The following is a 17,491-nucleotide window of genomic DNA, read 5'->3' as shown; positions in this document are numbered from 1 at the left end:
CGCATTTTTCATGGCTGAGAATTTGGTAGGGCCCTAGAATGTTAGCTAACACAAATTGGCTCTTCACTTAAAAAAGAAAAAAAAAGTTCCTGCTTGCCTTAGCCCCGCTTTGCTGCTGACTGGGAGCTGCCTGAGGTAAGCACCGCCGGGCTGGAACCTGCGCCTTGGTCCCCCTGCCCCAGGTCAGAACCCCCCCACACACCCTAACTCCCTCCCAGACCCCCCCACCTGTACCCGAACCCCCGGCCCAGGTTGGAACCCCTTCCTGCACCTAAACCTCCTCCAAGAGCCCGGACCCCTTTCCACACCCCAATCCCCTATCCCAGCCCTGAGCCTGCTCCTGCACTCCAAACCCTTTGGCCCCAGCTTAGAGCCCCCTCCTGTACTCCAAACCCCTCATTCCCGGCCCCATCCCAGACCCCGCACCCCCAGCCAGAGCCTGCATCCTCTCCCACACCTCAAATTTCTGTCCCAGCCCTGAGCCCACTCCCACACTCCAAACCCCTTGGACCCAGCCTGGAGCCCCCTCCTGCACCCCAAACTCCTCATCTCCAGCCCCCATCAGAGCCCTCACCCCCCTCCCGCACCCCAACCCTTTGCTTCAGCCCAGTGAAAGTGAGTGAGGGTGTGGGAGAGCAAGCAATGGAGGGAGGGGGCAGGAATGAGTGGGAGATGGGGACTCAGAGAAGGAGCAGTGGAAGAGGCTGGGGCAAGGATGTTCAGTTTTGTGCAGTTAGAAAGTTGGCAACCCTGTTGTCAAAGTTTTTGTATGCTTCGCATCAGAGGAGAGTTTTAAGGAGGATAATGAGGTAACTTGGTAGCTATTTACAGAGAATACCTTCCAAGTGTGTGGGCAGCATGGGAGAAAGCAAAATGGTGTTTGAAAACTTAACAAGTGGGCAGGGGAGGCTGGCATCACAGGCTGACTGGAGGTGGTGAGCATAGTTTGATAATGAATGAGAGCTGAGATGTAGGGTGGGGATTGACTATGAAACACCTGGAAAGTGAAGATAAGCATCATACTCTCCACAAGGAGCCTGTGAAGGGATTAAAAAAAAAAAGGGTGAACATGGTCAAGGTGACAGGCTAGGCAAATGATCTTTGCAGCAGCAGCATACTTAAGGTTTAAAAAAAAGCACTACAAAGAAAACATATTAAAAAAAAAAGCGAACCCACACACATGCGAATAAACTTATCAGTGTTTCCCTAACCCTAACAAGGATATTGGGAGGAGCAGTCTTTCAAACCCCCACGCAATGGGGATTGCCTTGTTGGTCACAAGTTCATCACAGTTTCAGCTCAGAACAAGCATGCTCATAACACATTTAGTCATTTTATACCGTTCAGGGGTCTTTGATCTAGAGTTTCCAGGAGTAGGTAACCAGCGGACTACAGGGCTTGCGCCCAGGGTTAGCTTCAAAAGATTGGCTCTGGAGAGAAGAATTTGCATTTCCCTCCTTCCAAGTACTTTCTAGGAAATCCACTTTACACGTATTGTTCCAAAAAGTCCTTTGAAGTGCCATACAATCCCAGAACCATACATAAATATTTGAATTTTTAATACCAAGAACTCCAAAGACTGGATTCAATAGGATTTAATTTCAGTAAGGTTTGTCCAGGATGTTGCAGGATATTGTCAGTCTGTCACATTAGCCACACACACACATACACACACATACACTTCAGTAATATTGCTATTTGCAATACATTAATATGTCCTGCCCAATTTATAAGTATATGTTCCCACTCATTAAAATCTTTTTGAAAAAATTTAGTCTTTTTGAAGTCTTTAAACCATGATTTGAGGACTTCAATAGCTCAGACATAGGTGAGAGGTTTATTGCAGGAGTGGGTGGGTGAGATTTGGTGGCCTGCATTGTGCAGGAGATCAGACTAGATGATCATAATCGTCCCTTCTGACCTTAATATCTATGAATCTATCCCCCTCTCCCAGCCCAGTTAATATGGAATGAGGCACGGTTCTTTTTAATGAGAAAGCAATCTTTTTAGCTCATGACGACAATGTTATAGATACTTAAGGAACAGGAATAACTACACAGAGTGCTTTCCCATGACATTTTCTGATCCAGGGCTGAATTGTGCACTTTATTCAGCCGGAACTCTCATGGGAAGTTGGTTGAGGGTGAGTATATCAAGATGCTCAGGTACCACAGTGAAGACTACAGTATAATACGTAGATAGAGAAAGCCAGGGAAAGAGATTATAGACCTATATTCTCTGCTTTTTGAAGTGAGTGGCTTATCCCAGGATTAGATGCCTGGCAAATTCAGGTAGTGTGACTATTTAGATCAGAAGGATGGGATTTATAAAGGAAAGTAAACAGAGCCTCTAGAGAATCTTCCCACAGTACTTCAGTGGAAGAGCTGTTCCCCAGTTTCATAAAGCTAGGGGTAAACCAGACAACGGACACAGTTCAAGAGAGGCGCTCTTGGCCTTCGTTGTGCGTACTCCTAAATGAAGTATTGTCCTATGACAGATGTTGCTTTAAGGAAGGTTTACTGGTAAGCCTTGCTTTGACACAGCCAGCGAAAGGATACACGTCTGAGAAGATCTATGCTTTCCAGCTGGCTGAAAAACTCCAGAATGCTTACAGATTTGACTTCACAGATCACTCTTCAGGCTAAGGGACAGCAAAATCTGGATTTTGATCATGAAGCGAAAAAATATTCATTGTGGTTTTGTTTGAATTCTGATTATTATATTTTTATATGGATCCTGTGGGTCCATGCAAGCTCATGTGGGAGTCAATCTTATAGCTAAAAGAAAAGGAGTACTTGTGGCACCTTAGAGACTAACAAATTTATCTGAGCATAAGTGAGCTGTAGCTCATGAAAGCTTATGCTCAAATAAATTGGTTAGTCTCTAAGGTGCCACAAGTACTCCTTTCCTTTTTGCGGATACAGACTAACACAGCTGCTACTCTGAAACCAACCTTCTAGCTACTTTCTACTTAATGTAATTTAAAAAAAACAGGTCTGTTTTGTAACAAATCACTTTCCATTTTGCCAACTGATAAATTGCTGGGAAAACATAATTACGTCTTAGTTTCACTTTTTTAGGAAAGATAAAAATAAAATGGCAAAACTGCTACTGAATGTAATGGGAGCAGATGAGTCCTTCCCTAAATAGCAAGCTTTCAGGATAGAATATATTTTAATCTACTCACCCTAGTGCACTGTGATCTTTCATCCATGACCACAGATACTTAAGTTCCATGGACCACTGTAGCCCTGCTATTGTGGGTGTACTTCCTGGTCCCCTCTGCCGTCTTATTTGGGAGATGCAGTTGAGAAGAGGCAGTGGTAGTTGGAATGAGACTATCAAATTGCTAATCTGCCTAGTATGTGAATAGGCCTTCATTTTTGTAGGAGTTCCTTGTATCTCTGTTTAAAGGCTGGCCATTTGGAAAAATTATAATTTTTGTTTGTTTGTTTTTCACAGGCATAAAGGACATAAGTTAGTAATTTCTTTTCTTTCAGGCTGATATCGTGAAGTTTGCAGGAGTATGCCAAAATACCAAACATTGCCAGCTCTTTAGTACTATTGCTCCTTACCCACCACTTTAAAGAGGAGACAAGCCTAGTGCATGTTATACTGGAATAATTGGGAAACCAAAGAAAATATATCTGTTTCTACAAAACAAACACACACAAAAAATAACAGAATCCGTAAAAATGACATCTTACACTTTTTGTCACTTAATGACTTCAAAGTGCAGTAGCTGCACTATTCTGTTTCCTCTGAGTTGACATGATGTCCATAGGGTGTATCCATCTATACAAAATCTGTATACAATGATAAAGCTATACAGGCTGGTTTCATACAAACTGCTGGACTCTTCACTGAGGACTCCAGATAAAAAGAGACAAAATATCTTTGGATTTGGTCTTAATTTGTATTTTCCTTCTCATCTTCTGCAAGGTATTTTAACCTCTGGTTTGCTGTGGTGAATTAGTTTAGGGCCAAATAGTGCCTGGCCCTTGTATGAGGTCACCGTTGGAGAGGCTGCAAGAAGCATTCTCCCTGTTTAAGCCCTCCAGACAGGGCCAGGCACAGTTGCAGTTCCTGCATTTTCTTACAGTATGACCCACCTCCAAGGGAGTGGAGACGAGATAAGGCCATGACAGGTCACATGCTATCAGATGTGTAGGGTAGTTCATGCATACTACACCCTTCTACAGGGATGGTGAAGTAGGTGTGCTTCCTTTCTCGGCTTGCACAATGGACCCCAGACTTCTCCCTGGGAGCTGCAGACCTGTAATGTATTGACACAATCTGGCCCCAGGCTAATAGTTATGCTACATCTGTCTAATATATACCTATGTACATCTAATACCTATCATTGCACTACAGGACCTAGGCAGCATGAGTCAATTATCTAGTAGTGGATTGTCTTCCTCCTTAGCTTCTTCAATTCACAGTAAGCAGGTAGTAGTAACAACAACAACAAAACTCAAAACAAACAAAAAACCTGGGCTCTCACAGTTCATAAAGAAGTGAAAAGCAAGTTTTTCATTTTATCTTCAGTAGGTTGAATCACCTTTCTTTCCTATAATATTGTCTCACTAAGCAAATATGTGAGCATTGTGTGCATTTCACCATTCTTCCTGTTAAATGCAAGCAGTAATTCTTGAAGTACTTTATGCTTCATCTTTTGAAGAGTTTTAATGCTAGTGTAGTTCATGTAAGCCAGAATCATAGAAACAGATGGGAATTCTTTATGGTCAGGCAATCTGGAGCAAGTACCTGGAACAAAAGTCTAATTATAGGAGTACCAAATTAAGTACAACAGTTTTAGTGTTTCTGATATGAAGTAGTAAAAGAAAAAAGTGAGGTGGATTCTGAAACTTCAGGGGTGAATGCTTTCCACAACTAAGCCAGGGATTTAGGATTTGCTCCAATTCCCATTGAAGATAACAGCCAAATTCCTATCAACCGTGGGAGCAGGATCAGCTTAATTCATAAACGTGCCCTGTTGTTTTTAATGGGAGTCACGTGAATTAAATTTTGTTTAATGCTTTGGAAGCATTTAGGGCAAGTTTAAATCAAATTGTAATTTTTCTGCGTTAATAGCCTTATTCTTCAGCTTGTTAATGCTGCTACCTCAGGGTGTTTACTCTTGGCTATTAGTGCAACTTAGAGGTTTACACTACTGAGAATGAAATAGGCAACTCTTAAAACAAAGTGTTTGAGGTCATAAACATTATAAAATGGGACTCCATAAAGAGATACATTTTAAAAAAATGCAAAATGGTCGTTTCATTCTTGGCAGGGTTTGTTTCAGAGGAGTAGCACATAGTTCAAAGAGCACTTAATAAGCAGCTGCAGCCAAAGGAGGATTTCAAACCAGTGGGAGCCCACTTTCCTGGTCTCCCTCTCTCTCTACATTGTGGCTGTGTACGTGTCATATAACTGAATTGTGTGGGGTGAAAGATTACAGACAACCAGTACACAGCACACTGCACAAGAGTGGAGGGAACTGAAATGTTGACCAAAAACACCAAGGTTAACCCCTTCTCTTACAAAAAGGGTTAAAGGATCTTCAATGTTCATGCAAAGCAGATAGATTCCCTTCCAATATACATAGCAGCAGCACCACAAAGCAAAACAGGGAACCAAAGTGACTGTGTTCCATTGTTCTGTACATAATCCTGGATTTGAGGGCAAATTCAATAGTGTAGTCATAGTATAATATATATGTACCTCGTTCAGTCAATCTGATTGTTCACTCAGTTTTTCTCAAGTGTCTGTGCAGTCCTTTGGATGCAAGCACAAAATGTGGCATGCAGACAAGAGTTAAAATGCAGTGACCAAGAAATCAGAATCTTCCAGTATGTCCTAGTGAGACAAATAGAAATGAAAATGGAACAATTATCTTAGAAGATAAAGATGTAGAGATTTTTTTTTTATCTCCAATTGAATCTTGTGCGCCTCTCTCTTCACTGCTAGATGTTGCTGCTAGCCTAATGGTAAAATATCACGGCTTGAAAGACCACCTCCAGGTGTTAAGTAGTCCATCCTCAGCATTCAGTCATGTCTTAATCTTTCTGCTGAGACTGCTTGTGAGGGTGGTTATGATTTTTTGTGCTGTAGACCCAAACCCACTTTAAACTGAGTGGAGATAACCAAATGTATGCAATGTTGTAGCTGTGTTAGTCCCAGGATATTAGAGAGATGGAACAGATTGTTTAGCAAAAGTAGTTAACACATTCACCTTGAATAGTCCCCTGAAATATGTGTTAACTATTTATGGTAAACAATCTGTTCCATCTCCTCGTTAGCGGTGACACTCTGAGTAAGGCATGTTTACACTACACAGCTTTTAGCCACATGGCTGTGTCACTACAGCCATGGCACTAAAAGTTGTGCAGTGTAGCCACTGGTTCTCAGCTCTCCTGCTGACAAAAAAACATTCACCCTCAACAAGCGGAATTTGCATTGTCGGCAGGAGAGCGTTCCTGCCAACAACGTGCTGTTCACACTGGCGCTTGTCGTGGAAAAACGTTTCTTTTGGGGGGCGGGGGAGTAACGCCTCTGAAAGACAAAAGTTTTGTCATTCAATTGCCAGGGTAGACACAGCCTCAGTTTCCCAGACCTGAAGAAAAGCTTTGTGTAAGCTCTGGAAATGATCCGTCATTTCACACTAATTATCAATATACCTCAGTTGATAAAAGCTGTCAGCCAAGAGCAGAAAGATTCTGCGTCCCATGCCCTGAGCATTTACTGCACTGTAAAAATAATTTTATTTTAATAGTTTCCAAAAATGTATGTAAACCAAGTCTGCAGTGACAGGCCGAGAAGATGAAGATCAAAAAAAGGGGATTTCCAGAAACTTTTAATGTAGAGTGTTGGTGACCAAACTCTTCACCAGTCTGTATGCTTAGCCACCTGCTCTTCCAAAATACTTTTATTATGAAATTAAATGTCAAACATTTATTGATTTCAGGAATGTACATTTTATTGGGATTTTTTTGCAAAAATGATTTTAAAAACAGGAGATTAAATATTTAGATTTGTTCAGCAGGCCCTAGTGGCCTTATTTATATTATTCTCTATTTTGGAGTGGGTGAAGGGAGCCCTATAAAACATAATGCCTTTACAAAACAATCTTTATTTTTTACTAGATTAGTTTTAATGGGTATAATTTTTGATTTAGAAAACAAAAGTGGCACTGTAGTACTTAATAGGTAACTTAAATGGGAAAATAGATCATTTTGGGAGTTAACCACTTCCTTACTGGTGTACTCTTCATAGTTTAGCAGATAAAATAGAAACCACCTCAATGCCAACATTTATATATAAAAACATAAACTTCACTAAAGTTAGGCTCCTAAATAAGTGACCTGATATTTCAAAAGTGCTGAGCACCCAACAGCTCCCCATAAAGTTATTTGTGTGTCAGTTTTGGATAAATCCCTTTAACAGAATAGAAGGAGACCGACTGTAAAGGATATATGTATTGGGATTTTTTCACACTGACCATAAAATGTCATCATGTGCTCCACGCACATTCATCAGGCAGGACTTTGATCTGCCAGTGAAAAAGATGTTCTCCATTTTTTCATAAGAGATGGATCTGAGCTACAGAATTCAGATTTGGATTAGAATCTGAAATTCTCCAAATCCAGCTCTTTGAATCTGACCATCTCTTCTTTTCCCCACTCCTCTATTCTCTATAGAGCAACATCCAACAAAGCTTTTTCTTTTTGATTTTTTCTGTTGTCCTGCACATAATTGATGGTTTCAGAGTAGCAGCCGTGTTAGTCTGTATTCGCAAAAAGAAAAGGAGTACTTGTTAGTCTCTAAGGTGCCACAAGTACTCCTTTTCTTTTTACATAATTGATGGGGAGTCATCTATGATGTTGGCAGAAGTCTGGTGTCAGAGTTTTAGTTAATTTGTGTTCCCTCTTTTGGATTATTGTTGCTGTAGCAGCAAAACAATAATATTTCTGGGTCATTCATTGACAGGAATTATTGTCTCTCTTACGGTTTCTGTAATTATATTTCCCGCAGAGCGTAAAATATTGGTCAAGTTTTGAATCTTGGCTTTGTGATTGCATCCCTTTAAATACATGGGGCTCAATCTTGCACGACTTACATGAGTAGTCCAATAGGAGTCAATGCTATGAAGTCAGCTGGACTGTTCACATGGTTAGAGATAACTCTTATGTGTAATGCTTACAGGATTGAGTCCTTGATTTATAAAGAAGATTTAGATTTTAGATGTTACTTAGTTTAAAACAAAAGACGTGGTGGGATTTCCAAAGGTTCTGTTTAACTTTCTACAAGAATCTTAATGAATATTACTAGTAAAACGAAAAGGTGAAGTTTCAAGAGTGTAGTGTGTGAATATGCTGATTCAGCAATTTCAGCAGTAGTGTGAAGATCATATTGCAGTGGGTCGGCCACATTTGAATTTAAAGACAACTGTGACAGTGACCAACTGCTTTGCAATGGGGAACGGGTGATGTAAGTTGACACCTTAAAGCAGTCCATATCATTCAGTGGTAGTCTGTTCTGGCAGGTCTCCACTATGAGGTGACACCATTTAAAGATGTTTTCAGTTGGGTGGAAAAAACCAAAATAAAATACAGAATCTAGCTAGAGAGAGGAAGTGGACGAATAAGAGAAACTAAAAATGTGAGGTTCTTTATTCAATGTTTTTTTTTCTAGGTTCTACATGGGAGAAAACGTTACGACAGATCGGTTTTGAAAGGTAAGCAGTGAATTTATCTCCTATGCATGTTACATCTTAAAATACAAACAAAAAAAGAGATGTGCACACACAGGTTGGCAGAGTTATTTACGTTAATTGACCTACATTATCTGGGATGTCAAAGTTAGGGGGAGTGATATGCAGAGTTACTGATATGTTCACAACTTTCGTTTTTAACTATATCTGTGATCATCATGGAGCACAAGGTTCTTTTGTAAATCTGGCTCACAATCATTTCAGCTGGGAGCAATATAATGTATTAGGGTTAAAGTAGGCTTCATAGAGTATTTGGTTTGAAGTCTTACCTCTGAATGAAGGTATCACTGCTTTCCCATATTTTTCATAAGACTTCTGAACTATGGCATATTAACTAACAAAAACGAATGAATGTGGAAAAGGAACACGATTGGCAAAGGGCTATTTAACAACAGAGAAAATCCGGAATTCCGCATTCCTGAAGTGCACAGGCTTCTTTCAGCCAAACATAGCCATAAGATCGTCATACCAGAAACATATGTCTCTCATGGAACTTAAACTAGGCCAGGCCTTGCTAAAGAGTAATCTGTTCTCAGGGCTGGAAATACTCAGTCCCCTGTATGCCTATCTACAAACATGAAGCAGAGTAATCTGCTTCCTGTCCATATATAGAGCTCTGATCTTCTGTCTAAACCAAATATTTCTAGACTGCACAAGAGTGTGCTAGGGCAAGGCATGGGGGCACTATGAACACGACTAGATATGTATGAGAGAAGGAGAGTGTTGTTTTTTAACATTAAGCATAGACTAACTGGTGCTAATAACATAGATGGCCTTTTCAAAGCCAGGGTGACGTTGAGGAGAGGAAAGCCTTTCCTTTTCATGTCTCCACCTAGTATCATCTTTCTAGCTGCTCTCACTTTTATTGCCTTGTTGGTTAATTTAAACAACTTGCCTGTATTTAAGTTAATGGCTAATTCATTGAACCAGAATGAAACTATTCTGCACAAGGCATAAATTGGTGCCTTAGAGCTTTTCTATTACAATAAAATTTATCTTTAAATTTAAACCTCTCCTTTGATTAAAATCCTCAGACATTAATAACAATAAACGAAAGGCGGCTCTGTGTCATTCTTGTCTAAAAGCATTCCACTTCACTAATTCCTCCTGAGCACATAAATTGACTGAACGCTGAACCGCTGTAGTATCAGCAAATGTAAAGGGTGGATCAATACTACCATTAAACAACTTACCCTCAGGACTTCAAGGACAGTGGTCCCAGAGTCATTCCCCAGATTTATTCTTAAGGCTCAGCATTAGAAGTTATTTGGAAATAGAGGCTCTGAAAGTTGTCCACACATTTGTCTACAGCTTCATTTTTCTTGAAGTTTACAAAGAGCTGATGATACCCTTACTGATCTATTTGAAAAAAAAAAAATTTGAACCCATCTTCATTGTATGAATTTAACAAAGTGTAGGCCTGTTGTACTTCTTCTGTGGTATATTTAATTATATATGATTTCAGTGGTAGGCTTAATTCTGTAAAGACTGGAGGATCACAGTCAGGGTGTTTGTACTATTTTTGCCAGGGGACAATTCAGGGAAAGGATTAATTTTAATTTTAATGCCTTCAGAATATTAACTATTTGCAGGGTATATGTTGAAACACTATGTTTCCGAGAAGTTAAAAGGACTGAGGGGAAGAAGTTATAATTTTGAATCTTTGCAGTGGTAAAAGTTACTTTTTGATTGGTACTGATTTGCCTTTTTAGTTTCACAGGCTATTGCTGGTTGAGATGTAAAGCTGCACTCAACCACAAAGGAGCTGCTTGAGCTTCTGACAACATATATAAATGGCATTGCTAAAAAATACCATAGGTACCAGTTGAAGTAGCATGATTGAATGTTCACTGAAGAAGTAACTAAGGATTCATGGCAACATATGTATTTTAGTAATGCATTTTAATTTTCAGCCCCTTGAAGAGAAATTGTCAATTTAATGCACAGAATAAATTAAAACAAAACAAACCACCCATCACCAAATTTAAAAAAATGGGCCAAATTAATCTCTTGGATAAATCATTTATATTATTATACCTATTATGAGTTTGGTCCAACATTTTTAACCTGCCAGAAATATTGATTGCATTGTCCCATATTTTTAACAAGAGTTAAACAGGAAATGTGGGAGATGAGATGGTCTACCAATAATTTAGTAGGTAAACAATCATTCTGGCCTGTAGAAGTCTCACTTGGCCAACTAACCCTTTAAGGGAAGACAGTCTATGTAATGGTTCAATAAAGCTGTGAATTACTTTTTACACTTTTAGTGAGGATTTTATGCCTCTGAAAAATTAAGAAAAGAATTGGATATGGTGTGTTTCATTTTTCTTTCAGAGAGTTGTCATGTCTCGAAGTTTGGTGAACTCTGTCTTCAGGCCTCAGATCTCAGTATCTTAAAAACCCTTTTTTTCCCCTAACTATATTTAAATTCAAGATTAATGGCTGCCCTTGGTTGCTTTCTAAATCCTCCTCCTGTGGGTGAACTGCTTAGAATAGAGAAATAGCTTGCTGACTGAGTAAAAAAAAAAAAAAAAAAAGCCTTGAGGTGCAGGGTCCTGGAAATAATTATCAAGATAGGCCACAGAATTCTCTTCCTATCTTCTTCAGACAGCTTTTTCCCATCTGTCTATACTAGACTCCAGAAAGAGACAATTCAGCACATATTATGCCAGTGGATGGATCAGAGTTTTAGAGCTTGTTTCCATTGCAGGACAGGTCTTAGAAAAATGTGCACAATTTTATTTTAGAGCTTCTCTAAAGTCAGAAACACTCAGGCTTGTTTTGATCTGAAACCCATCCAGGATTTCATTCTAGGATGGTTCATACCATGAAAAATTTAAAAACCTCTGTCCTCTCATTTTCATGTGGTCATTTGGCTTAATTCTTCAGTTTTCTATAATCACTTACAAGAACCTTAATTGGAATGCAGTACATTGGACCTTTTTTGTAGTGTGGGGATCATTCTGGTTTTAATATTACTTAAATTATAATTATAATTCCCTTTTATTATATTCTGAGGCTCTAGTTTATAATCATTCACGCTTTCAGTCAATTAACTACAAGATGATGAATTAGATTTGAAGTTCATTATTTGTGACATCTGACAGGATCTTGTCCATTTACAGGCAGACTGTTTTTACAGCATAGCGAGTCTGGAAGATATAAAACACATTGGTCCGTTACAGAAATTATGCACTTTCAGTTGTTAGGACTAACAGCATCGGGTACATCTTTTCTGTAGGGTCGTGCTGCTTTTCCCACAAGTTAAATCTAATTTTATTTCTTAAAAGGCAGTTTATTTAACATGATATTCAGTCTATGGTGCAAAACAGGGAAATACTGACTCTTTCATTGCTACAGTTTTCTTTAAAGTTTTATCACTTGCTGCTGCTGTTTTCCCAATTCATGCCAAAGCGGGAAAATGGTAGTTTCAACTAAAGATAAAATGTATGACCAGCTTGAACCTGTCAGGGATTAGAAATACAAAGGGCACAGTAATATAGATTATTTATTTTAGATTTTACTTATAGTGTTCATTAGAAGATGCTAGTATTTAGAAAAGATTACTTTAATGATACTATCTTATCAGTAGGTCTAGTCATGGAGAAAAGGACTTGTAGAAGACATAATCAACAATCTAATAATAATAGTCATTCTGATCATTCCTATTGTAGACAAGATGCTAACATGCTCTAATTTGTTCAACAATACACAATTCTCACTGTAGAAGGTGGTCTTGTGAAGAATCTGAATATGTTCATGTATGCCAGGAAATTAGGTGTTCTCCTAGGGCAACATCTATATTTCACTGTATTACACTGATTTAATTGAATAATTTAATTGAAGCCAATGTATTTGGTCCTTGATATCACATCCACTAGCAGGAGTTGTTTCTCTGTCAGTTCCAGATGGGCACAGAAGAACAAAACAACCTCTTTCTCCCTAACTCATAAATGAGTTGAATATTTAACCCAGTTTTGTTCAACAGAATCTTCATACTTTTTCCTGGTGTTTTCACTTATTTCTGATTTTGTAAACAGTCTTCTTTATAGGACTTGTTTCATTTTATGAACATCGTCAGGTGTTCTTACAGTGAACTAGCTCATATTTTAAGTGATCTGTCAGAAAAATATTTTGGAGGTTCAATGTTTGTTTTTGTAAGCAATGTCTTGGTTTTGAAGCTTTTCATTGTTTAAAACAGCAGTATTCTCCTATGAACAGTGCTTTCCAAAGTAGGCAAAGGGAGAAGAAGGTACTAGAGTACACTGCATTGTAAACAATCTTTTGTTGCCTGTAGTACCCATAGCCTGAATTGTAAATAGGAAAGTGATATGAGTATGGAGAGGAGAATGGGCCTTCACTGTTTGCAAGCACATCCCTCGCAAGGTGTGGACTAAGGTGTAGAGCTGTGCAGATGCACTGACATTGGCACAGATGAGAGTTTGCTTATGCCAGAATGCAGGCAGGTTTTAAGATGTATGGGGGGAGGTCAGTCCTCAGAATCATGGCTTTAAGAGGGCTAGACCAGTACTTAAAGTTTGGGAAAGCTGTATGTAGGAAGAAGAAAGTAGGTCCCTTTCTTACTGCGACATTTCAGATTAGCTTGATTGACAGAAGGAAATGAAGACACTGAGCATACGTTTCAGGAAATTAGGCCCTGATAATATACAGGGCATATCATCATTACTTTGTGGTTACATGATGTTTACTCTGCAGTTGAGTATTTACATTGCTGTTGTATTTGTAGCCTGCAAAACAAAGAGACACCAAGAGATCTGGTTGTCTGAGCCTTTATGTAAGCACTCCTTGTGAGTCCAACATACTGCTTTTTAGCACAAGATAAATTAAAAATGCTGGAGCTTAAGTAAAGTAGCTTTATATCCAGGAAATGACTAAAGTTAAGAGCCTTTCAATTAAATGGAGTGTATCTGGATTTGACAGATTTAAATGAAGCTCTTATTGTTATTGATTGGGGGTTTTTTTGAGACATTACAAGTAAGATAATTGCAACATACTATAGTAGCTATCACCTTTATCGAAATCTATACAGACTACAGCATCTGTGCATTTGGAGAAATTAGATGTAAAAAATGCTTAGTTTTATACCTCCATCATAATGAGGAATACGTTAAAATGTTGAATTTATCTGTTTACGTGTAATATAACCTCTTTCTATTCCTTTAGTGCTAATAACTAAAGCTTGCTATATGATGAGAAAAAAATCAAACAAACTGATATATATGCGTGTGGATAATTAGGCTGACTTTACTCCACTGCTGTTTGAGGGGTTGTATTGTTCATAATTTGTGAGTACTGTCTCAGATAACCACCAAATACTTGTGGAAATGTCCACAAAGCAGGAAAGTCTTATGAATTTTAGCAAAGCTTTGATCAAAAATTCATAGCAGCGGGTATGTTGCTCAATATTTGCTTGTTCAAAGATTTTTCAGTCCTCCAATCACAGAGGAGAAAAATACCACAAATAATGAAAATCAAATAGCTGAAACAAATAATTTCCAAAGAACCGATAGGCTGAAAGTTGTTCGGCAAAATATTTATGAATAGTTAATACATTTTAAGGTAATCATCGTTGGTTCGTAGATACTTTGCCAACACAGAAAAGGATTAATTCACAAGGACTGTTATAGATTCTTAGATTTTACAGCCAGAAGGGATTGGTATAATCATCTAGTGTGGTTACCTGTGTATCATAGCCCATAAAATCTCATCCAGTAATTACTGCATCAAACACATTACTTCTCTTTCAGCTATAGTATATTGTTTAGAAAGACATCGAGTCTTGGTTTGAAGACTCCTGGAGATGGAGAATTCACCACATCCCTACGTAAATTGTTCTAATGCTTGATTACCCTCGTGTTTAAAAAATTGCACATTGTATCTATTGTGAATTTGTCTAATTTCACCTTCCAACCACTGGATCTCACTATGCCACCTTCCAATAGATTAAAGAGCTATCTACTATTAAGAGCGGTCTACTGTCAGTTACTTTTAGGCCATGATCGAGTCACCTCTAAACTTTCTTTTGGATAAACTAAATATATTGTGCTCACGACAACCATGTACAGTGGGTCCTTTGTCCCACAGGACAGAAGGAAAGAAGTCATTATCCCTAAAAGGGCTCCATCTGCAATGGGTGGAAGGGAAAGTTTTAGGTTTGCCAACTTTCTAATCACACAAAACCGAACACTCTAGTCCTGCCCCTTCCCTGAGGCCCTTCTCCACCCCTACTCACTACATTTTCCCCTCCCTTGGTGGCTCGCTCTCCCCCACCCTCACTCACTTTCCCTGGGCTGGAGCAGGGAGTTTGGGTGCAGGAGACGGTGAGGGCTCCAGCTGGGGGGTGCGGGCTCTGGGGTGGGGCTGGGGTTGAAGGGTTTGGGTTGCACGAGGGGGCTGCAGGTTGAAGCAGGGGGTTGGGGTGCTGGAGGGAGTACGGGCTCTGGACTGGGGGTGCAGGCTCTGGGGTAGGGCCAGGGATGAGAGGTTTGGGGTGCAGGAGGGGGTTCCAGGTTTGAGGGGAACTCAGGGCTGGCGCAGGGGGTTGGGTCGCAGGCTTACCTCTGGTGGTTCCCGGGCAGTGGGGCTAAGGCAGGCTCCCTGCCTGTCCTGGCACCATGCTGCGTCCTGGAAATGGCCAGCAGGTCTGGCTCCTAGGTGGGGAGGCCAGGAGGTTCTGCATGCTGCTCTCGCCTACAGCCACTCCCCCCTCACCCCCCGCCGCCACTTGGGAGTGCGGAGTTGGTGCTCAGAGCAGGGGTAGCGCACGGAGCCCCATGGCTCCCCACCTAGGAGCTGGACCTGCTGGCCACTTCCAGGGCACAGCACAGTGCTGTGACTTGCAGCACTGCCAACTGGACTTTTAAGGGCCTGTTGGCACTGCTGACTGGAGCCGCCAGGGTCCCTTTTCGACTGGGCATTCCAGTCGAAAACCAGACACCTAGCAACCTTAGAAGGTTTACTTGGATGAGGCAAGAACGAACAGTAAATGACCTGACCAGGAGGTGAGGCACTGTCCTTATAGGTGACCGGAGAGGAGAGGGAGAAAGGTATTTATACCCCAGGGAGTTCCGGAGAAGTTCTCTCGCCCTCTCTCCACTTCTAGGCAGATTGCAGCAACAGCTCCAGGTGTCTCCACATGCTCACTGCAGCAGTGCAGTAAGATCAGGAGGGAGAAGGAGAATCCCCCCTCCCAGCATGCAAGTGTAGTTAGCAAGCATGTGGAAGGAGGGGAAACCCCCCACCCCTCAGGCAGTATGGGGAGGTGTAGAGCCAGAGTCCCAGAGGCACTGGAGGAGGCCAGAATCACCCCAGGATCACAAGAAAAAGAACGGAAAGCAGCAGCAGTTGGAGGGAGTGACAGGACACAAAGAAGTGTAGCTGTTTTCCCCCTGGCAGAGATTTTTTTTCTTGGCTGGGGGAGGGCCAATGGACCCCTTAGTGGGTTGAGGACATAGCTGTTGAGGACATAGGGTTGAGCTCCCTCCTCTCTACGCCACCCCGTTTGGCCCACCAGTTCACTGCTGGGCCTCAGGGATTGGACAGCTCTGAGTCGGCATGGGTGGAGGAGTGGTTTACAGGGGCAAGGGAATGGGTCAAGGAGGGACATGCTCTGGGATCAGTTGATGCCCCTTGTACACCTGGGAGCAGGCATTTCATGTGATTATTTTTCACCTGGGTCTGAACAATTTAGGAAAGTGTAAAGGGATCAACTTGGTGATTTGAGTTAAGAGGGATTTGGGGCAGATGTAGGATTTTTTTTCCCAGGGTGACAATTGTTTGGTCTGAAATGTTGGAATGGAGGGTCTGGCAGGTATCATGAAGGCCAGGGGGTATGTGAGGTGGATAAATTCATGTGTGACCAAGGAAGATTAATTACGCATCTGCACATGTCTTCTGGTTGGGTACCTGACTTATTCAGGGATACACCTCTCCAACTGGGGAGCAGATATATTTTTGTCCCTGTCAAGGCTGATTCCCCACTCTGGCACTTTGAGTGCAGAAGGTGGGGGCCCGCAAGTATTCTAAAAATTAATACTGGCTGCTCCAGGCTTGTATTAAACTCCCAAGGTTACGGCTTCTCTCTGACCTTGGATGGATAGATGCTGCCACCACCCAAATGCAAAAAACACCTTTGAACCCAGGAAGGCGCACTTGGGAATTCCTCCCTGTGGCATACCCTCACGCCCTTTCACCACACCCTCTGGGGAAGAGCTGAGAAAGAAAACAAAGGAAATCAGTTGTTGCCACCACCTAATTAAACAACATATGCACAAACCTCTTAGGACACAACAACCCCAATCCTGTTCTTAAAAAAGGTAAATTTTATTAAAAACAAAAAGAAAGAAAATACATCTGGAACTTAGGCTATTGCTAGATGTTAAAAGAGCAAATATAATAATTAAGCATAAAGAATGGTTTTCTTGAGGTCCAGCTTAATGGTTACAAGCAAACCAAAACAAAAGCATTTGGGGGTTAGCACAGAGAAGTCTAGAAGCCATAAAGAAATAAAAGAGAGAAACCTAATTGCATCTTCCTAGACATTTCCTGATCTACTTACATATCTGGGGTTTCAAATGAGTAGTTTCTAGGTATGATTTAATGATTTTTCATACCTGGCTTAAAGCTTCTTAGAGCATTGCTGCTCTGTCTCTCCTCCATGGGAGAACAACCACAGACAGACAAAAGGAGAATCTT

At 40.7% G+C, this 17,491-nt stretch overlaps 1 protein-coding gene across 1 annotated transcript in view; it reads left to right on the top strand.

Annotated features, from left to right (window-relative positions):
• PIEZO2 (piezo type mechanosensitive ion channel component 2) overlaps positions 1-17,491 on the top strand; it is a 454,981-nt gene that overhangs the window by 217,167 nt on the left and 220,323 nt on the right. Inside the window, exon 4 of the mRNA XM_077808692.1 lies at positions 8,695-8,737. Within this exon, the coding sequence (XP_077664818.1) occupies positions 8,695-8,737 (43 nt within the window). The remainder of the gene's footprint in view (positions 1-8,694; positions 8,738-17,491) is intronic.

The sequence above is a fragment of the Eretmochelys imbricata genome, chromosome 2 (assembly GCF_965152235.1).
Source record: "Eretmochelys imbricata isolate rEreImb1 chromosome 2, rEreImb1.hap1, whole genome shotgun sequence".
Classification (NCBI taxonomy): Eukaryota; Metazoa; Chordata; order Testudines; family Cheloniidae; genus Eretmochelys; species Eretmochelys imbricata.
This window is presented reverse-complemented; position numbering and strand designations above follow the sequence as displayed.